This window comes from Oncorhynchus masou, chromosome 16 (assembly GCF_036934945.1).
Source record: "Oncorhynchus masou masou isolate Uvic2021 chromosome 16, UVic_Omas_1.1, whole genome shotgun sequence".
NCBI classification, from domain to species: Eukaryota; Metazoa; Chordata; class Actinopteri; order Salmoniformes; family Salmonidae; genus Oncorhynchus; species Oncorhynchus masou.
Window position 1 is genome coordinate 31,592,233 of NC_088227.1, and position 19,118 is coordinate 31,611,350.

A 19,118-nucleotide genomic window follows, 5' to 3' on the forward strand; every position below is an offset into this window, starting at 1 on the left:
TTGAGTTCGAATAACAGACTGGAAGCTTCAAAAGGAGGGTGGTGCTTGGAATCATTGTTCTTCCTCTGTCAACCATGGTTACCCGCAAGGAAACACGTGCCATCATCATTGCTTTGTACAAAAAGAGCTTCACAGGCAAGGATATTGCTGCCAGTAAGATTGCACCTAAATCGACCTTTTATCGGATCAACAAGAACTTCAAGGAGAGCGGTTCAATTGTTGTGAAGAAGGCTTCAGGGTGCCCAAGAAAGTCCAGCAAGAGCCATGGCCGTCTCCTAAAGTTGATTCAGCTGTGGGATCTGGTCACCACCAGTACAGAGCTTGCTCAGGAATGGCAGCAGGCAGGTGTGAGTGCATTTGCACGCACAGTGAGAAGACTTTTGGAGGTTGGCCTGGTGTCAAGAAGGGCAGCAAAGAAGCCACTTCTCTCCAGGAAAAACCTCAGGGACAGACTGATATTCTGCAAAAGGTACAGGGATTGGACTGCTGAGGACTGGGGTAAAGTCATTTTTCTCTGAATTCCCTTTCCGATTGTTTGGGGCATCTGGAAAAAAAGGCTACCATCAGTCCTGTCATGCCAACAGTAAAGCATCCTGAGACCATTCATGTATGGGGTTGCTTCTCAATCAAGGGAGTGGGCTCACTCACAATTTTGCCTAAGAACACAGCCATGAATAAAGACTGGCACCAACACATCCTCCGAGAGCAACTTCTCCAATCCATCCAGAAACAGTTTGGTGACGAACAATGCCTTTTCCAGCATGATGGAGCACCTTTCCATAAGGCAAAAGTGATAACTAAGTGGCTCGGGGAACAAAACATATATTTTTTAACCCACAAATCCTGACAAACTCCATGCATTGATTATGCAAGAATGGGCTGCCATCAGTCAGGATGTGGCCCAGAAGTTAATTGACAACATGCCAGGGTGGATTGCAGAGGTCTTGAAAAAGGGTCAACACTGCAAATATTGACTCTTTGCATCAATGTAATTGTCAATAAGTCTTTGACACTTATGAAATGCTTGTAATTATACTTCAGTATTCCATAGTAACATCTGACAAAAATATCTAAAGACACTGAAGCAGCAAACTTTGTGGAAATTAATATTTGTGTCATTCTCAACTTTTGGCCACGACTGCACTGTCTGAAAAGATACAGACCTGATGCGGCACTGTTTTAAACTGTCTTAAGTTATAAATTGTCGCTATCGACATAACGCATCTACAATAATATGTCTGTAAAGGGATGTGGTAGATATAACTTCATCGCCCGGACCTAGTTGTTCATACATACGTAATCGAACCATTCTGTATTGTACATTGATGTGGAATTTTGTAATTGATTTAACAATGTTTCTTATCATTTTAACAAATATTTTTAAACATTAAGGAACATTTTACATTTGTCACATCCCAAACTTGCTTTTAATGGTCACCAAAGACGACCCTCTGACGTTTGTGTTGCAAACACATTTCGTGTCCATAGACACAACCATTTTGTGTAGGCCTCTGTCTTTCTGGCTTGAGTGAATTCATAACCCTGCTATCAAGTGGTCATGAAAGCTATAAGCCATTTCAATCAATTAAGTTGTCACAGAAGCTTTCAAATGGCATATTCCACATACCACAAAGTTTCCGCATTTCTCAGTCTGTTTTTTGTTGATGGTGCCTTTGGCAGAAATTCTTCAAGTTATTTCAGTTCAAGTTAGGCTAGATGTTTTCTTTTCTATTTCCTGAGGCATAGGTGTGTCCCATTCCCTTCCAGGTGAACTCTGTGAAACTAGGACATTGCAGAGAGTGGAAACTGCTTTACACTCACCGAACTTGAATCTGTTACCCAGAGTCAGAGGCGGAGCCGACTGTTATTCTATAGTACAGCTAGCAGTAGGCCTATTGTCTACCTAGCACTGTGGGCTCAATATCTGTGTTACGCCACATATCACTGAAATCAGATTGGTGTGAAAATCTGAACTCATCTTTTGTGGTTTCGTCATGGGCTCACCTACCTCTGTAACAGATATACATTGCTGGGGATGTGATGTGTCGTGGTGCTGCCTGCCTGCCAGCCGGCCAGCCAGCCAGGTCTGAATTAAAACAGGCTTTGATGTTTATCAAAGCAGGAAACCAAGGATGATCAAGGTGCAAATGTCCCTTCATTCTCCTGATCCTGCCTCTATTTGATCAGTGCAGCAGAAAATGCAAGGCCCCTGCCAAATCAGCATAAGAATATACTCTTGGTTTACTTTAGTTCTCCCCTTCCTGAGTCTTTCACTTTGATGTGTTCACTGCTTTTAACATCAAAGTGTGGACGAGGCGGACTCTAAAGGGTGTCTTCTTTGTGGTTAGATAGACCACGATGGGTGGCTCTTTGAGGGGGCGCCCAATTGATAAGTGCATTATTGTTACAGCGCCCCAAAGCAAATGTTACATTGATAATTCAGTCAAGTGAGTGCATTTTAACTCAACCTGCTGGGGGTAGGGGGGGTTGTCATCTGAAAGGTGAGAATGAATGGGAATTATATAGCGCTTTTCTACAAACTGAGGTACTCAAAGTGTGGCACTCACGGCAACCATTTTGTGCCATAACGCTCACCACACATGAACTATCAGGTGGATGATGAAATGGGCCCAGGTTGGGAATTTTGCCCTATCACTGGGGTTAACACACCTACTCTTATGATAAGTGCCATGGGATTTTCTTATGACCACAGAGAGTCAGTACATCCATTTAACATCCCATCCGAAAGACTGCATCCTATGCAGTGTACCCTTCAATGCCCTGGGGCATTGGGTTCTCCTTAGACCAGAGAAGAGTGCCCCCTACTGGTCTGCCAACACCACTTCTAGCAGCACCTGGTCTCCCATCCAGGGACCAACCAGGACTGACTCTGCTTAGCTTGAGGCAAGCCAACATTGGAATGTAGGGTGGTATGCTGCTGGCTTGGAGAGGTGAACAAAAAGAGTAGCTTAAGCTTCGGCTGGTTAAAACAAAAAAATGTCTGCTTCTCATTGGGGGGGGGTCTGATAAATGTAATCTTAAAGGTCCTGACATCCTCCTCTCTCTGGTTCTACTGGTCTGTGGCTGTGTTGATTGAAAAGGTTTATAAATAAATAAGGTTTGTAAATGATCAAGAAGATGCAGCCTGATGGGTGAAGAGGTCGGCTGGACATCTGTACTGTTCTCTTATATTTAGTTGTATTCACAATACACATGAAACAAAGGGTGTTTCTTAATATGGCTTCTACCCTGCTCCACACCCCCATCCTCTGTGCATACATTTTGAGGCACTAGGCACTCCCCTGCTATTTCATTACTTTGGACCTTTTTAGAGTAATGTCGGCTGCTCATCTATGCTTGACTTTCCTGGATCACGACTACTCTCAGCAGTTATACGTCAAACATTTGTAGATTTAAATGTCTGATTCGGTTTAACATTGCAATATTGTCAGTAAAGCAAATTATCTACATAGACTAATGTGTTGCATGGTATACCGGTACCAGGGTAATATCATGGTATCAAAACCTCATGATACTTATGATACAAACATTTTAGAATACAGTAGTACTGTTTCATAAGATACTACCACGTTTTTTGTTGTCCCTACCATTCTAAAGAACCCGCTGATGCCTGTTTATGGGATCTTAATAGTCGGTTTTGTTTAGAAATTCAGTTGAATTTAAGCAACATTAACTAGACTCTTGTATGCCCCAGTCCAATAATGTCCGCTTCACTTTCATGCACCTTTCAAATGTGGCAGCTGTACACAGCCAGCCGGCAGCTGGATCCCCTTCCAGCCATCACTCACCTGCATCTCTGTCTGGTCTTCCTGCGGCATTTAGTCCTCCATCAATTTAAAAAAATATATATAGCCGAGTGGGGACGTGATGGCGAGTGGGGACGTGATGGCGAGTGGGGACGTGATGGCGAGTGGGGACGTGATGGCGAGTGGGGACTTAGTCTTCTGATACATTGGAGCAGCTTGCAGAGTAAGCAAAGTTGATACATTGTATAATTTCACCCCTTGTATAACCAAGAGCACAAGCCGGTCTGCGTAGACTTTTCAAGTTTGCTGTCACACAGCCTGTGAGTGCTAGAGAGGACAAATAGGGCCCAGCGTTGTGAAAGGCACATGCTTGCAGCTTACAGCAAAGAAAATGGCTTGTCTCTTGCTGAAACGGTTAAAAAAAGGAACAATTTTACCGGAGCTCCCCTTTCTAAAAACATAATTTCACAAACCATGTCGCTGGCCGTTTGAAACAAATCCCGGGTCTCTATCGGTGTGATAACAATGTTCAGTCATGTTTCCTAGCCAACAACCTAACTTGACAGTAGGTCTAGGCAAATTTGATTGGCACAGGAAGAAAGGGTCTGCTTTGCTACTCATGAGAAATGAATCCTACCCTTTTTGAATCATGTTGGCCTATTGGAAGCCTAAAATGTCTCTTTCTGGTGCTCCTTAAATTCTGTTTGGTGCAAACGTTTTTTAAAGTTGGCAGCAGTATGTTTGGGAGTGTTTTTGAGACGTAGGGAGAGCCTGTGGGTCTGTTTACTGAAGAGGGAGGGTTTCATGCAGTGTTCTCCCTGTACTGCCACAATGATATGCAGATCATTATACATGTGTATTCCTTCCTCCCATTCGTCCAGACAAATCACAGGTAGGCCTTTGCAAGTTGGGGCAAATCAGCCATTCTTTGCAGTATTCTATTATGCAGTGTGAAGTTAAATTCAATACCTGTTGAATTGCGCAGAAGTGTCTAGAGAAATCAGTGTGTTGTATTGAGTAGAAGATTTTAAATATTTTTATTTATTTAACCAGGTAGGCTAGTTGAGAACAAGTTCTCATTTACAACTGCAACCTGGCCAAGATAAAGCAAAGCAGTGTGACACAAACAACAGTTACTGACTATGTTTTGTTCATTCCATGTGTAACACAATAGAAAAAAAAGTCTATATACAGTGTGTGCAAATGGACTGAGGGAAGGCAATAAATAGGCCATAGTAGCAAATAATTATAATTTAGCAAATTAACACCGGAGTGGTAGATGTGCAGATGATGATGATGATGATGTGCAAGTAGAAATAGCGTAGCTATTTGAATATGAATATATTCATATAATATATTAAGTATCACTGCCAGGTTTTTGGTGTATCACATCCTCAATTGTGATTGTGATGCTTGGCCTGGTATCGTTAGTAAAATGTTGGTGTCGTGAAAACACTAACAGACATTTAACGAAAGTAACAAGCTAGCTAACTTCAGCAAGAGACCACTTGTTTTAACTTTATGCATTAGCTTGCAGCTTACTATCATTAACATAAAATATTAGCCTAGACAATGACCATACTTGTTTACTAGTAAAAGGTAACTTGCTAGTGCTGTAACTATAGGTTGTTAACCCTAATGAACCATGGTTAGAAAGAGGACCAAGTTAGCGGTCTAGCTAAGCTAGCGCTCGTCATGACCCATGGCTGCATGGGCTACGACACAGCCTGCGAGTACTCTGTGAAAACTGTGAAAACATTCATATAATCCGTTACAAGCTACAAATACTAACACGAGTCGGGAGACGAGCTGTTCGTGCCTCAGTCACCTCAGCACAACTTTGCCCTGTAACGCATTACTGCCTGTAAGACTTGATCTGCTGCAAGCCAGCCAGTCTAATGGCTATACAGACGACACAAGACTACATAAACTTAACTTCGGAATGATCAGCTAGCTATATGTGAATCGTAATAGTCTAGCTAGCCAGCTAGTTTAAAAGGCAAAAATGACTGATAATCGATGTTATGCAATCTAGATGACGAGCTGTCAATTCTTCGTGGCTAGCTAGTTACCAATTGTTTGTGGCCAGTTAGACCTATTGACTCACTATGGGGTTGCACAATGGGTATTGTAGGCAGGTAAACATGCCAAAATGAACACTATGTATTTATTAACTTATCAAGATAAAATATTGTAGTCCGGCAAGTTCATTCTCAAGTCAGTTTATTTCTTCTCTTCAGCCCAAAAGAATGGCTTCCATTGATTTCAATCATTTTTGCTATTATGTGGTTGCGTCATATTTCTGTGCATACGTTCCGTTGAAGCTTGCAGCGATGCATACTTCGAAATGTTTTCTCCGTGTGAGCAGAGCATGGTAGTATTCATTTTGAGACACCCAAAATGTCAGTTTCCAAAGTGCTGGAGTTGGCCAACCATTGACACATGCTTAGGATAGTTCTTCCAATAGCCCTTATGGTAATAATATGAAGTGCTGTGTCGTGACCTGCCTGTCTGTCTGTCCTTCAGTTTGCAGTGAACATGTTCAGGACATTGCCTCCATCATCCAACCCCACAGGGGCTGAGTTTGACCCAGAGGAGGATGAGCCCACTCTAGAGGCTGCGTGGCCACACCTCCAGGTAAACACGCACAGTCATGCACTGCATACCGCACCGCCAAGCACACCACGTACCACACGGCGGCGCAACACACTTGCAGTTGCACACACACACGCCACGGTCGTGCGCACCGCACACTGTCACACAAACAAGCAATTTAACACGCGCACCGTTTCCTACCACTGATATGTACACCTCTGCTCTTTCTCCAGCTCGTCTACGAGTTCTTCCTCCGGTTTCTGGAGTCTCCAGACTTTCAACCAAATGTGGCCAAGAAGTATATCGACCAGAAATTTGTAATGCAGGTAGCTAAGCACTGGACCTTTCTCACTGGAAGTAAATAAACAGGATGTGAGAAAGTACATGTGATCTAAGGTCACCTGCTGCATTGTCTCCACAGCTATTGGACCTGTTTGACAGTGAAGACCCCAGGGAAAGGGACTTTCTAAAGACCACTCTGCATCGCATCTATGGGAAGTTCCTGGGCCTGAGAGCGTACATCAGGAAACAGATCAATAACATATTCTATAAGTCAGTAAATGGTCATAATACTGTACTATGAAATTGTATTGTCATACACTGAGTGTACAAAACATTAAGAACACCTGCTCTTTCCATGACAGACCCATCAGGTGAATCCAGGTGAAAACTACAGTATGATTCTTTATTGATGTTACCTGTTAAATCCACTTCAATCCATGTAGATGAAGGGGAGGAGACAGGTTAAAGAAGGATGTTTAAGCCTTGAGACAGTTGAGACATTCAATGGGCAAGACCAAAGATTTAAGGGCCTTTGAATGGGGAGACACAACATGGCGATTGCCAATGTTTAAATGACCATTTATTGAACTGCTCTGTTCTGCTTTGACATTGTCATTTCTTTCCAGGTTCATTTATGAAACAGAACGTCATAACGGAATAGCAGAGTTATTGGAAATATTAGGAAGGTATGTGGTTCTTTAATCGTTTTTGTGCCTATATTGTTTTGATCAGAAGTATTACATTGCTGATCACGACCTTCAAATCCTTCTGTTTTGCAGCATAATCAATGGCTTTGCCTTACCGTTGAAAGAGGAGCACAAGATTTTCCTGTTGAAAGTGTTGCTGCCTTTACACAAAGTCAAGTCCCTTAGTGTCTATCACCCACAGGTAGCTATCCCTAACTACCTTTGGTTTCAAACACGTTACCGTTAAAGACCGTGCAGTTAAAGCCTTAGGCCTGCAATACAATAAACCTTTTGATTAGGCCTATGTGTGTTATAGGTTGTAATAAGCTAATTTTATTAGTTGTATTAAGCGGTGTCGACATGATGGTTGTAGTTAATCTGCTTTTATGTTTCTGTGTCTTTTCTAGCTGGCTTATTGCGTGGTGCAGTTTCTAGAGAAGGACAGCACTCTCACAGAACCGGTAAGACATCTTGCTGTTCGCTGGGCAAAAATCACCATTCCCCCATGGAATGCGTGAGGTTAGTACTTTGCTCTAATGCTGGCTTAGTGTGAATGTGTGAATCTTCTCCATAGACAGTGATGGCTCTGTTAAAGTACTGGCCAAAACACACAGCTCTGTGTGACTAGTTAGTTAGACCCACAGCTCTGTGGGAGGGACTGGTTAGTTAGACCCACAGCTCTGTGGGAGGGACTGGTTAGTTAGACCCACAGCTCTGTGGGAGGGACTGGTTAGTTAGACCCACAGCTCTGTGGGAGGGACTGGTTAGTTAGACCCACAGCTCTGTGGGAGGGACTGGTTAGTTAGACCCACAGCTCTGTGGGAGGGACTGGTTAGTTAGACCCACAGCTCTGTGGGAGGGACTGGTTAGTTAGACCCACAGCTCTGTGGGAGGGACTGGTTAGTTAGACCCACAGCTCTGTGGGAGGGACTGGTTAGTTAGACCCACAGCTCTGTTCACTATAAATTTATGACTAATCTTGTAGACGGTGATGGCTCTGTTGAAGTACTGGCCGAAGACACACAGTCCAAAGGAGGTGATGTTCCTCAATGAGCTGGAGGAAATCCTGGACGTCATCGAACCCTCCGAGTTCGTCAAGGTCATGGAGCCTCTCTTCAGACAGCTGGCCAAGTGTGTGTCCAGCCCTCACTTCCAGGTGTGTTGTTGATCTGTTGGTACTCATGCAGTGTGCAGTGTTGTGCATATGCGTGTGTTGCGCATGTCCAGGCTTGTGTGTGTGGTTCTGTGCTACGGTGTGGCCTTATCAGGCATCCCTCTCTCTGTGTGTGTGTATCAGGTGGCAGAGAGAGCGCTGTACTACTGGAACAATGAGTACATCATGAGTTTGATCAGTGACAATGCTGCCAGGATCCTCCCTATCATGTTCCCCTCGCTCTACCTCAACTCCAAGACCCACTGGAACAAGTGAGCCACTCTGCTAACCTACCATTATGGAGCAGACTCTTTCTCCGTCTCTCTGTTGCTGCCCTGTGAAAGAGAAGTAAACGTCGCTCCATATGTGTGGTTAATGTGTGTGTGCAGGACGATCCACGGTCTAATATACAACGCCCTGAAGCTCTTCATGGAGATGAACCAGAAGCTTTTTGATGACTGCACACAGCAGTTCAGAACAGAGAAGAACAAGTAAGACTACTTTACCTCTAAACACACACACACTGAATAAAACCTTTGTCATAACTGTTCATTCATTCGCAACGTCCACCCACATAGTTTCATTCTACGTCTGTCTCCACTTAGCAGATTTCATCTTGAAATGACTCTGAAATGCCTGTTCCGCTGTCGTCTGATCTTTGTTCCCGTCTCTCTAAACCTGTCGTTGTGATGTCTGTTCCCCTGTCGTTGTGATCTGTTCCCCTGCCTCCATAAACCCGCCATTGTCTGATCTGTTCCCCCGTTGTCGTCTGATCTCTGTTCCACTGTCTCCCTAAACCTGTTGTGTGTGTGTGTGTGTGTGTGTGTGTGTGAGAAGAGAGAAGGCCAAGTGGAAAGAGAGAGAAGAGGCGTGGGTGAAGATTGAGAATCTGGCCAAGTCCAACCCTCAGGTGAGCTCTAAGCATCTTTCCTCGTGTGTTTTAATCCAGCCCCTTTGTCTCTTGCTCTCTTAAGCATTTGATATTTTAGTCATTTAGTAGATGCTTTTATCCAGAGCGACTGTGTATATGCATACATGCATGCATGCATACATACAGTGGGGAGAACAAGTATTTTATACACTGCCGATTTTGCAGGTTTTCCTACTTACAAAGCATGTAGAGATCTGTAATTTTTATCATAGGTCATTTTTATCACTTCAACTGTGAGAGACGGAATCTAAAACAAAAATCCAGAAAATCACATTGTATGATTTTTAAGTAATTAATTTGCATTTTATTGCATGACATAAGTATTTGATACATCAGAAAAGCAGAACTTAATATTTGGTACAGAAACCTTTGTTTGCAATTACAGAGATCATATGTTTCCTGTAGTTCTTGACCAGGTTTGCACACACTGCAGCAGGGATTTTGGCCCACTCTTCCATACAGACCTTCTCCAGATCCTTCAAGTTTCGGGGCTGTCGCTGGGCAATACAGACTCTCAGCTCCCTCCAAAGATTTTCTATTGGATTCAGGTCTGGAGACTGGCTAGGCCACTCCAGGACCTTGAGATGCTTCTTACGGAGCCACTCCTTAGTTGTCCTGGCTGTGTGTTTCGGGTCGTTGTCATGCTGGAAGACCCAGCCACGACCCATCGTCAATGCTCTTACTGAGGGAAGGAGGTTGTTGGCCAATATCTCGCGATACATGGCCCCATCCATCCTCCCTTAAATACGGTGCAGTCGTCCTGTCCCCTTTGCAGAAAAGCACCCCAAAGAATAATGTTTCCACCTCCATGCTTCACAGCTGGGATGGTGTTCTTGGGGTTGTACTTATCCTTCTTCCTCCAAACACGGCGAGTGGAGTTGAGACCAAAAAGCTCTATTTTTGTCTCATCAGACCACAAGACCTTCTCCCATTCCTCCTCTGGATCATTCAGATGGTAATTGGCAAACTTCAGACGAGCCTGGACATACGCTGGCTTGAGCAGGGGGACCTTGCGTGCGCTGCAGGATTTTAATCCATGACGGCATAGTGTGTTATTAATGGTTTTCTTTGAGACTGTGGTAGCTCTTGGCTGATCCCTCACCTTCCTCATGATCATTGATGCCCCACGGGGTGAGATCTTGCATGGAGCCCTAGACCGAGGGTGATTGACCGTCATCTTGAACTTCTTCCATTTTCTAATAATTGCTTTAACAGTTGTTGCCTTCTCACCAAGCTGCTTGCCTATTGTCCTGTAGCCCATCCCAGCTTCGTGCAGGTCTACAATTTTATCCCTGATGTTCTTACACAGCTCTCTGGTCTTGGCCATTGGGGAGAGGTTGGAGTCTGTTTGATTGTGTGTGTGGACAGGTGTCTTTTATACAGGTCACGAGTTCAAACAGGTGCAGTTAATACAGGTAATGAGTGAAGAACAGGAGGGATTCTTAAAGAAAAACTAACAGGTCTGTGAGAGCCGGAATTCTTACTGGTTGGTAGGTGATCAAATGCTTATGTCATGCAATAAAATGCAAATTAATTACTTAACCAATCATACAATGTGATTTTCTGGATTTTTGTTTTAGATTCTGTCTCATAGTTGAAGTGTACCTGTGATAGAAATTACAGACCTCTACATTCCTTGTAAGTAGGAAACACTGCCGATTTTTGCAGGTTATCAAATGCTTGTCCTCCCCACTATATATAGATATGTGTGTGTGTGTGTATATATTTTTATACATACACACACATACATACATACACTGGTCCCCTGTGGGAATCAAACCCACAACCCTGGTGTTGCAAGCACCATGCTCTACCAACTGAGCCAGTAGTTTTGCCACTAGTCCTCCACCACAGAACAGCCCAGGCAGCACCAGATACGTAGGTGTATTCTATGGCTCAGAACCCAACAACCAGAAATCATCTGACTCATCATGGATTTGACCAAATGATCTAAAAAGGTCTATATCATTATCTTTGGTTCTGGGAGTTCCTCACCTCTCCGCTGAGTTTACTTCCTGTTGTCTCATTATAATCCTACCCTCCTCTCTCTCTCTCTCTCGGTGTGTTTAGTTCCTGGTGTACGTGGACCCGTCAGACCTGGGTAGTCCTATGGAGACAGACGGACCAATGATGGAGGATGTTAACATCTTGAAGAAGACCATAGAGGAAGAAGCCACGCAGGTACTGTGTGTTGGGGGGGCGTGTGGGCTAGTGTGCTATTCCTCTGACGTCCTCCATGCACTCAGTGCATTGAATTAGACTGTTCGTGTGAAGGTTCAGAGCACAGTCTCCCGAGCTGTTTGAAATGTAGAATCAGAATCTGGTGCTTCCTGTCACACCTTGTTGCAGTTTTGACCCTGGAGTCTAAGCCTGGGTTTGGAGTGTTCTAAGCTAACATTATGGAATTGGTTAAGATGGTCCTACCAAGTATCATGTAGCTATTAGATGTGTAATTTAAAGGCCCCTGAAGGTAGAGGGTGATATCGGCGGATGTGGTGTTTTGAGACGCTGCCCATGCAAAAACATCTCTGGCTTCAACAGTCAGATGTTGATGGGGATTTTGTATTATTATGTTCATTAGATTCCCGCTGGGGTGCAGTAATTGTAGGCTAAGGGTGAAGAGGGGTGGAGACAGACGTGTAGGAACAGGAGTAGTGCAGCATGGGTAGGAGTAGAAGTACGCCATTCACAGCCCTCTCCTTGCCTACTGCCCAGGCTGTCATAAATGGCACCATATCCCCTATATAGTGCGCTACTTTCAACAGAGCCCTATGGGCCCTGGTACAAAGTAGTGCACTACATAGGGAATAGGGTGCCATTTGGGATGTAATGTAGGTTGGAGAGAGACAGGGTCGGGGAAGAGGGCTGTGAGTGATGTACTTATCGACAGAATCCTATCTATAGGCAGGCTCACATTTCTAAGGCAGGGGAGAGCTGACGGTAATGTATACTATAGTGTACACTTCATACAGGACTAGGACATGATGGATTGGGCTGAGTTGGGAATACAAGTTGATCTAGTCAAGACGTGATAGACCTAGTTAAACGTGCTATTTGAATTCTAGCAGCACTGAAGACTATCAAGGACTAGAGAAGGTTTGTTTAGGCTGATGGACTCTGGATGTGTAACTGTTCCCCCGTCTCTTGAAGAGGATGTGTGATCAGTCTAATGCCTCCATAAGACCAGGCACTACTTCTAGCAATCAGACAATTGGAGGTCATTCATTATCAAAGGTGGGAGCGAGAAACAAGGATGCACCATAGTGCCCTTAAAGCTCACCACTAAGCTTAGGACCCTGGGACTAAACACCTCCCTCTGCAACTGGATCCTGTACTTCCTGACGGGCCGCCCCCAGGTGGTGAGGGTAGACAACACAACATCCCCACATCTGCCGCGCTGTTCCTCAACACGGGGGGGGCCCTCAGTGGTGCGTGCTTAGTCCCTTCCTGTACTCCCTGTTCACCTACAACTGCGTGGTCAAGCATGAATCCAACACCATCATTAATCAATCAATCAGATGTATTTATAGAGCCCTTTTTACATCAGCCGATGTCACAAAATGCTGTTCAGAAACCCAGCCTATAACCTCAAACAGTAAGAAATGCAGATGTAGAAGCACGGTGGCTAGGAAAAACTCCCTAGAAAGGCACAACGGTGGTAGGACTGATCACTGACAACAATGAGACAGCCTATAGGGAGGAGGTCAGAGACCTTGACAGTGTGGTGCCAAGACAACAACCTCTACCTCAATGTTAGCAAGACAAAGGAGCTAAACATCAACGGGGCTGTCGTGTAGTGGGTCAGGAGTTTGAAGTTCCTTGGTGTACACATCACCAAACTACCATGGTCTAAACACAGCAAGACAATGTTCTCTCTTCTACTGCATGGCAAGAGCTCCAAGTCTAGGTCCAAAATGCTCCATTAGACTGCTGAACACCCCACCCCCCCTATTTTTACACTGCTACTCGCTGTTTATTATCTATGCACAGTCAGTTTAACCCTACCGATGTACAAATTACCTCGACTAACCTGTAACCCCACACATTAACTTGGTACCCCCTTTATATTAGTTCGTTATTATTTTATTGTAACTTTAATTTAAATATATTTAATGTGTTTTTGTTTTTTTTCTTAAACCAACAATGCAGTTCAAGAAATAAAGTAAAGGGCTTGTAAGTAAGCATTTCATGGTAAGGTCTACCTACACCTGTTGTATTCGGAGCATGTGATAAATTAAATCTGGTTTAGCTACTGAGCTGGGATCTTTAATGGTGAAACATTTACGTCCGTCTGGGAAATTAAAACTAACAAAGAACCAATTTTTTCCTCTGTCACTGCATGTGCAATATAACAGCAGAATAAGTGATGCATCTTCTTTTCCCTAAATTGCACCTCACATCCACAAAGCAACACAGTCGTGGTGCTTCCCCGAAAGCCGACTTCAACTGTCGGTGACTAAAGAGTCCGACGTTTATGCAAATTAGCATCGGCTTAATAACAATCAGGGACGGGAGGATCTAGCTTGCTTAGACACCACGCTGAATTGGCTAACAGCCAACGCAACCTCGTACATTCTATTTGGAGAATACATCCACATAGGATGATCTCCGCGATTCCTTACTACTTTGTACATTTTGGTTTGACTATTCTATGACTGTTCTCCCTCTCCCCCCGAAAGCTCCAGAGGAACGAGCGTAAGGAGCGTCCGCTGGTCAGGAGGAAGTCTGAGCTGCCTCAGGACATCTCCACCGTCAAGGCCCTGGAGACGCACCGGAGGGCCAATGATATGGTCACACCACACGACGGACACTAAAGACACACGCACGTACACGAACAAACGCGTACAGACAGTCTCTCTCTTTCTCACACACACATACAGTCGCACACACAGACGTACAGACAGTCTCTCTCTCTCTCTCTCTTTCTCACACACACACACGTACACACATACAGTCGCACACACAGACGTACAGACAGTCTCTCTCTTTCTCACACACACATACAGTCGCACACACAGACGTACAGACAGTCTCTCTCTCACACACACACATACAGACGTACAGACAGTCACACATACAGTCAGACACCACATACTGACAGACAGACCAGCCCCGGGGGGCCCAGAACAGTCCATCACAGACAAGGTCCAGACCAGAATAGAACAAAACAGAATGGCCTGGCTGAAAGAAGCTGCAGCTCAAACAACTCCACCAGTCCAACTCTGAAGTGTTCCCCAGTTCGCTACAGCCCTGCCCAGAGATGTCAATGGCACAGGACTGTATGGCATGACCACCAAACATGACATTGTTGCCCTCCCTCCCTCTCTCTGTCTTGTAAAAGCAGTGCTGTCCCCTTGTGGTCATTTTTCTCAGGTCTTCTGTTATTGTTTTAATTTGTTGGGTTCTTTCTGTTTTTCTCTCATCCTCATTCTAGATGTCATGTGCACTGGCAATAGGATTGGCAGACAGACATGTATTATAGATGCATACTGTACGTAATGGGCGAAGGAAGAAGCAGTTTAGTCTCCTCTCTCTCAGCATAGAGAGTAAAGCACAGTCCTTCTCTCTCATGTTTATTCTTTGTTGCCTAGTTACTGCTGCTATTGCCATAAGTGTAATCTTTTTCTTGTGTTCTGCTAGGATTGATTTGATGGGAGGGGAATTATTGGGGACCGCCAAGAGACGTAATAAAGTTGTGGCTCTAAATGTGCTTGGCTTAGTGAAAGGGGGGTTCTTCTGTCCACTGGACATCAGCTGATCTGTACAGACCTAGTTTGGTTCCAACCTCACTCTTGCTTTTTTTTAAACTTATCCACCCTTTCTTAGCTGTATGATATTGTAGGCAATAAGTTGCAGTGTGTTTGGTTCGAACAATGGTTAATGGTTTTCTAAGACTGAGGGCACAGCACATCAATTGTTTTCTGGATCCATTGGAGTTTACTGTCCATGTGAACACGTCAATCCCATTCCCTGTCGGTCTGTTCATGTCTTCATTCGTAATCAGTATAGATCAAGACATCCAAGTCATGTTAGTGTTGTGAAAGCTGAGGTCTGTGTTCTAGTTCAGTGTTTACAGACTCCCATTGAGCTGTAGTGTGGGAGGAGCTGTACTGGGCTACACACAGAGGAATACCTGCTCCTCACTGCTCTCTACTCTTCATAACCAAGACCCCTCTCTTTCTGATGTTGCTTTTATACCTTGGTAACTAAGTAGCCTAGTTCAGTCACATAAGATCATTCTGTCTGTAGTCAGTCAAAATTCATCACAAGCCTTTCCTTTCATAGTGCCTTTATTGTACAAGTGGCTAAACTGAGAGTAGAATAGCAGTGTTATGTGAATGCAGAACCAAGTTCAATTTAGCATTAGCTTCCCAACAGACCAGAGAGACGCACGTTGAAACACAATGACACTCACACCTACCCACAGAGTATGTAGGGCCATGTTTAGTGTAAAATGCATACAAGTTGTTTTTGTTAAATCTACAAAGCAGATCAGTGACTGTGGTCGAGCTAGAGAGGAGTGGGTAAGCCCCAAAGACTTAAGATAGAAGCACTTCCTGATAAAACTTGAAGAATAAAAACCCAAGATCCAAAATGAATTAATAATTCGTGCTGTCTGGTCTGTTTAGTTACGTCAGTTCCTCTGTGTGCCTGATGAAAAACGTGTAGAGAAGGATGCTTCTCATTCAACCTGATCTTATTACCCCTCGCCCTGTTCCATTTAGGATGTCCCCCAAATGGCACCTATTCCCCTATGGACCGTGATCGAAAAAAGTGCACTATATAGGAAATTGTGTACCATTTTAAGATGCACCATTGTTTGAGTCCCCAGACAGACATGCACTCTGGCTGTATCCCTGTAGAGAAGCTCTGTGTGTGAGACACTACTTCTGGATGTGTGCAGGGTCTTTTCCATTGCCTGCAAAAACTCTGATGTTCAGATTGAATGTGCAAATTGTAAATATATTACTATCACGATGTTTCACTCTCTTTCTAGATTGTTTTCTTTGTCTTAAAGAATATCATTCACCATAAATGTATGCCACCCCCAACTATTTTGCTGTAAAATTACTGAAAGGAGGTATAGAGTGCTTTTATAGATGGCACCAACAAAACTGGATGGCACCAGGGTTTTGGGTCAATTTAAGGAAGTTATCTGAAATACAAATGTTCCTCATTGCTTCACAGAGGAGAATTGTAATTTCAGTTTCCTGAATGTGAATGGATCCCTGGCTGTTCCCAGTGTCCTGTTGGTGACTGTTGTTCTTCATCAAATTGCGTTAATATTGTAGCCTCTGTGGCGCTCTCTATATTTTACATACAGTGCATTTTGAAAGTATTCAGACCCCTTGACTTTATCCACATTTTGTTACGTTACAGCCCAATTCTAAAATGTATTAAGTTGTTTTCCCCCTTATCAATCTAATCACAATACCCCATAATGACAAAGCAGTTTTTTTTATATATATATATAAATTTGGGCAAATTTGGTATTATTTATTTTTTAATCTAGCACATTTACATAAGTATTTAGACCCTTTACTCAGTACTTTGTGGAAGTACCTTTAGCAGTGATTTCATTCTTCTTGGGTATGATGCTACCAGCCTGGTGCTACACCTGTATTTTGGGAATTTCTCCCATTCCTCTCTGCAGATCCTCTCAAGCTCTGTCAGGTTGGATGGGGAGCATTGCTGCACAGCTATATTCAGAACTCCCCAGAGATGTTCGATTGGGTTCAAGTCCAGGCTCTAGTTGGGCCACTCAAGGCCATTGAGACTTGTCCTGAAGCCACTCCTGCATTGTTTTGTCTGTGTGCTTAGGGTCGTTGTCCTGCTGAAATGAGAATCTTTGCCCCAGTCTGAGGTCCTGAGTGTGATGATAATCCTGTTCCAGAAATGGTCTTGCTGTACTTTTCTCTGTTCATCTTTGCCTCAATCCTGACTAGTCTCCCAGTCCCTGCTGCTGAAAAACATCCCCACAGCATGATGCCACCACCACCATGCTTCCATGTAGGGATGGGGCCAGGTTTCCTCCAGATGCTTGGTATTCTGGCCAAAGAGGTTGATCTTTGTTTCATCAGAGCAGAGAATCTTCTTTGTCATGGTCTGAGAGTCTTCAGTTGCTTTATTGCAAACTCCAAGCAGGCTGTCGTGCCTTTTTACTGAGTGGCTTTCTTCTGGCAACTCTACCATATAGGTCTGATTGGTGCAGTTCTGCAGAGATTGTTGTCCTTCTGGAAGGTTCTCCAATCTCAACAGAGGAGCTCTGTCAGTGACCATTGGGCTCTTGGTCACATCCCTGACCAAGGCCCTTCTCCCTAGACCGCTGAGCGGCCAGCTCTAGGAAGAATCTTGGTGGTTCCAAACTTCCTCTAAGAATGGAGGCCACTGTGTTCTTGGGGACCTTCAATGCTGCAGAAATGTTTTGGTGCCCTTCCCCAGATCTGTGCCTCGACACTCCTGTCTCAGAGCTCTACGGACAATTCCTTTGACCACATGGCTTGGTTTTTGCTCTGATATGCACTGCAACTGTGGGACCTTATATAGACAGGTGTGTGCCTTTCCAAATCATGTCCAATCAATTGAATTTACCACAGATGGACTCCAACCAAGTTGAAGAAACATCTCAAGGATGGTCCATGGAAACAGCATGCACCTGAGGTCAATGTTTCGTCTCATAGAAAAGGGTCTGAATACTTGTGTAAATAAGATATTTCTGTTTTTTTTAATAAATTGGCAAACTTTTTTTTTTTTTTTAAACTGGTTTCCCTTTTGTCATTGTGGGGTTCTGTGTAGATCGCTCAGTATTTTTTTCTCCTTACATTTTAGAATAAGGCTAGTGTGGGAAAAGTCAAGGGTTCTGAATACTTACAGTGCGAAGGCACTGTATGGTTTTGTTTATTTTGAAAAGAATGATTCTGTGTCTTTTGGTATACACCCTGTATGATAATTGGCCTCATCTAATATTGTACATATAATGTACTTTTATTTTGTTATAGCTACTACATGGTAGATGTAATATTTTGTACAGAATGTCCCCTGTGTACAGAAAACAACGGTTATTAGCTACCACAGTTGATGTGACACAGATGTCAACACGTGACCTATATGCATTTAGGACAGTTTTGAATTTGGATTCTACTATTTTTTTATCGATTTGTAATCAAGATTTTCTTTGTTTCAGCATTTTAAAGTATGTGATGAGTTCCTACATACATCTGCATTGTGTGTGCTTTTATCCAAATTCTCCAGTGGTGTACATCTATCTAGCTGTATATGGTAAATAAAGAGAACATGTGAGTTTTTATATTTTCATCCGAGAACAGGCATAGTGCTTTCATGATTTGCTGCCTAATTCCTCATTTACTACCCTTGGAAGCCTGTGACACGATTTGGAAGGATGGCCATGTGAGACTACTCCTTGAAGAACTACATACCCTATCCTTATTTAGTTCTGTATCCATATACACAGATGATCACTTATCAATGTTTCCACCTCATCTCCATCACACAGAATCTGGAGATTGCCTTTGACTAGAATATTATATCTCCACACAACACATCACCCAGAGAGAATATGTACATTTAGAAGCCTGTTTTAATCTTTAATACAGTAGACGGCGTACACTGACTCATACCAGAAATCATTTTATAGCAGTGCTGTCTATCGGAGAGTAAACTATAAAAATACAATAGTGCACTAA

The 19,118-nt window shown here is 43.6% G+C and overlaps 1 protein-coding gene across 6 annotated transcripts in view; it reads left to right on the forward strand.

The window, feature by feature from the left end:
* Positions 1–18,729, forward strand: part of LOC135557832 (serine/threonine-protein phosphatase 2A 56 kDa regulatory subunit gamma isoform-like) — a 41,690-nt gene extending 22,961 nt beyond the window's left edge. For 3 of the 6 annotated variants that reach the window (XM_064991476.1, XM_064991477.1, XM_064991481.1), the window contains 12 exons: positions 6,294–6,404; positions 6,596–6,688; positions 6,784–6,914; positions 7,271–7,330; positions 7,424–7,532; positions 7,738–7,791; positions 8,316–8,486; positions 8,628–8,755; positions 8,873–8,974; positions 9,321–9,393; positions 11,485–11,595; positions 14,094–18,729. In XM_064991476.1, the coding sequence (XP_064847548.1) occupies positions 6,294–6,404; positions 6,596–6,688; positions 6,784–6,914; positions 7,271–7,330; positions 7,424–7,532; positions 7,738–7,791; positions 8,316–8,486; positions 8,628–8,755; positions 8,873–8,974; positions 9,321–9,393; positions 11,485–11,595; positions 14,094–14,228 (1,278 nt within the window). In that variant the 3' untranslated portion in view covers positions 14,229–18,729. Of the gene's footprint in view, positions 1–6,293; positions 6,405–6,595; positions 6,689–6,783; positions 6,915–7,270; positions 7,331–7,423; positions 7,533–7,737; positions 7,792–8,315; positions 8,487–8,627; positions 8,756–8,872; positions 8,975–9,320; positions 9,394–11,484; positions 11,596–13,563; positions 13,663–14,093 lie in introns of those variants that run through there. The other 3 variants (XM_064991479.1, XM_064991480.1, XM_064991478.1) reach the window with 3 other exon arrangements.
* The last annotated feature ends 389 nt before the right edge of the window (positions 18,730–19,118 follow it).